Here is a 1,532-nt window from a genome sequence, read left to right as displayed (position 1 = left end):
TATATCATATAGGCACATTAAGCTTGGAATTGATGTTAGAAGTCAAAAGATGCAACCTTTTCATTTTAGTTCATATAAATGTTCATACTTCCCCACCTCCCTTTATATATTTCCATGATGTCCATCATACCAACATACTGCCATAGCCTACAGGTCTGAAATCAAACTGAGTTTCAGTCTTAAGCATAATTAAAAATATAAAATCATACAAGACCCTAATATGGGATCAATCATCACAGATTCTTCCCGTTAGTAAATCCCAGTAAGAAACTCTTACTACTGTAGCAGTTACATCAGATGTAACTGCCCAGCTAAAAGAACTCCTGAGAAAGCCAGCATAGTAACAGTATATTGGCCCAGTCTTCCAATCTGAAAAACAAACCACCACCACCAAAGTGATTCTATTAAGATGGTGGAAGCCAAACAGAAGAAGAAACGGACCTTTAGGATTCACCTTCAGAGGTGTTGATCTGGATCAGCTCCTCGATATGTCTTACGAGCAGCTGATGCAGCTGTACAGTGATCGCCCGTGCAGGCGTCTGAACCGCGTCCTGTGTCGTAAGCAGCATTCCCTCCTGAAGTGCCTTTGCAAGGCTACGAAGGAGGCCCCACCCATGGAGAAGCCAGAGGTAGTCAAAACTCACCTGCGCGACATGATCATCCTCCCCAAGATGGTGGGCAGCATGGTTGGCGTATACAACGGCAAAACCTTCAATCAGGTGGAAATCAAGCCCAAGATGATTGGTCACTACCTGGGCAAGTTCTCCATCACTTACAAGCCAGTGAAGCACAGCAGACCTGGTATCGGTGCCACCCACTCATCTAGGTTTATTCCTCTGAAGTAAATGATGCTTCGGGAAAATGTTTTCTATATATAAATAAAGAAAATGCTCCTGCCCACAAAAAAAAAAACAAAAAACAAAAAAACCCACAAATGATATGCTTTCTCTTATTCCTCTATTAAACAATTTGAACAATTTCAAGTCTTTCTGTAGATATAAGAAGAATCAAGGAAGTCACAAAAGTTTTACACACAGAGAAATTTACCACAACAAGACGACTTTCCTTTGTAATCTTTGCCGCAAAATTCTCTCATCCATTTCTAGAGACTCCATAAAACCTGATAATGGCTAAATTGGAAAGTTAGAGCAAGAGTACAGTTTCTGAAGCTGTCAAAGATCGAGTAGCTTCATAAAGTCATATCCAATAAGAACTCTGTGGATGTCAGTCCAATCCCCTGTTAATTAATTTTTCAGGGCTTGAGGGGCAGAAGGACCCATGGAAATTTTGACTGCATTTGTCCCATTGAATCCAGTAAAAGAGGAAGACATAGTGAGGGAGGCACAACTTAATTCAGAACCTATGTCTGAGGAGTCTGTGGCTTTGAAGACTGGCAAGACGCAATCCATACCAAGAAGCATATGTGAAAACACACACACATGCAGAAAGGAAAGCAAATTCATAGAGGGTGTAGCAATGGAGAAGGGCTTGGTTGTGTCATGAAGGCACCAGTCCAAACTTAGGAGTGGGCT

At 41.4% G+C, this 1,532-nt stretch overlaps 1 protein-coding gene across 1 annotated transcript; it reads left to right on the top strand.

Annotated features, from left to right (window-relative positions):
- The first annotated feature begins 403 nt into the window (after positions 1–403).
- LOC119863539 (40S ribosomal protein S15-like) lies at positions 404–899 on the top strand. Its single transcript, XM_038422127.2, is given in 2 exon segments — positions 404–447; positions 449–899. Coding segments are annotated over 2 exon segments (435 nt in total). The 5' UTR covers positions 404–409; the 3' UTR covers positions 846–899.
- The last annotated feature ends 633 nt before the right edge of the window (positions 900–1,532 follow it).

The sequence above is a fragment of the Dermochelys coriacea genome, chromosome 1 (assembly GCF_009764565.3).
Source record: "Dermochelys coriacea isolate rDerCor1 chromosome 1, rDerCor1.pri.v4, whole genome shotgun sequence".
In the NCBI taxonomy this organism is placed as follows: domain Eukaryota; kingdom Metazoa; phylum Chordata; order Testudines; family Dermochelyidae; genus Dermochelys; species Dermochelys coriacea.
This window is presented reverse-complemented; position numbering and strand designations above follow the sequence as displayed.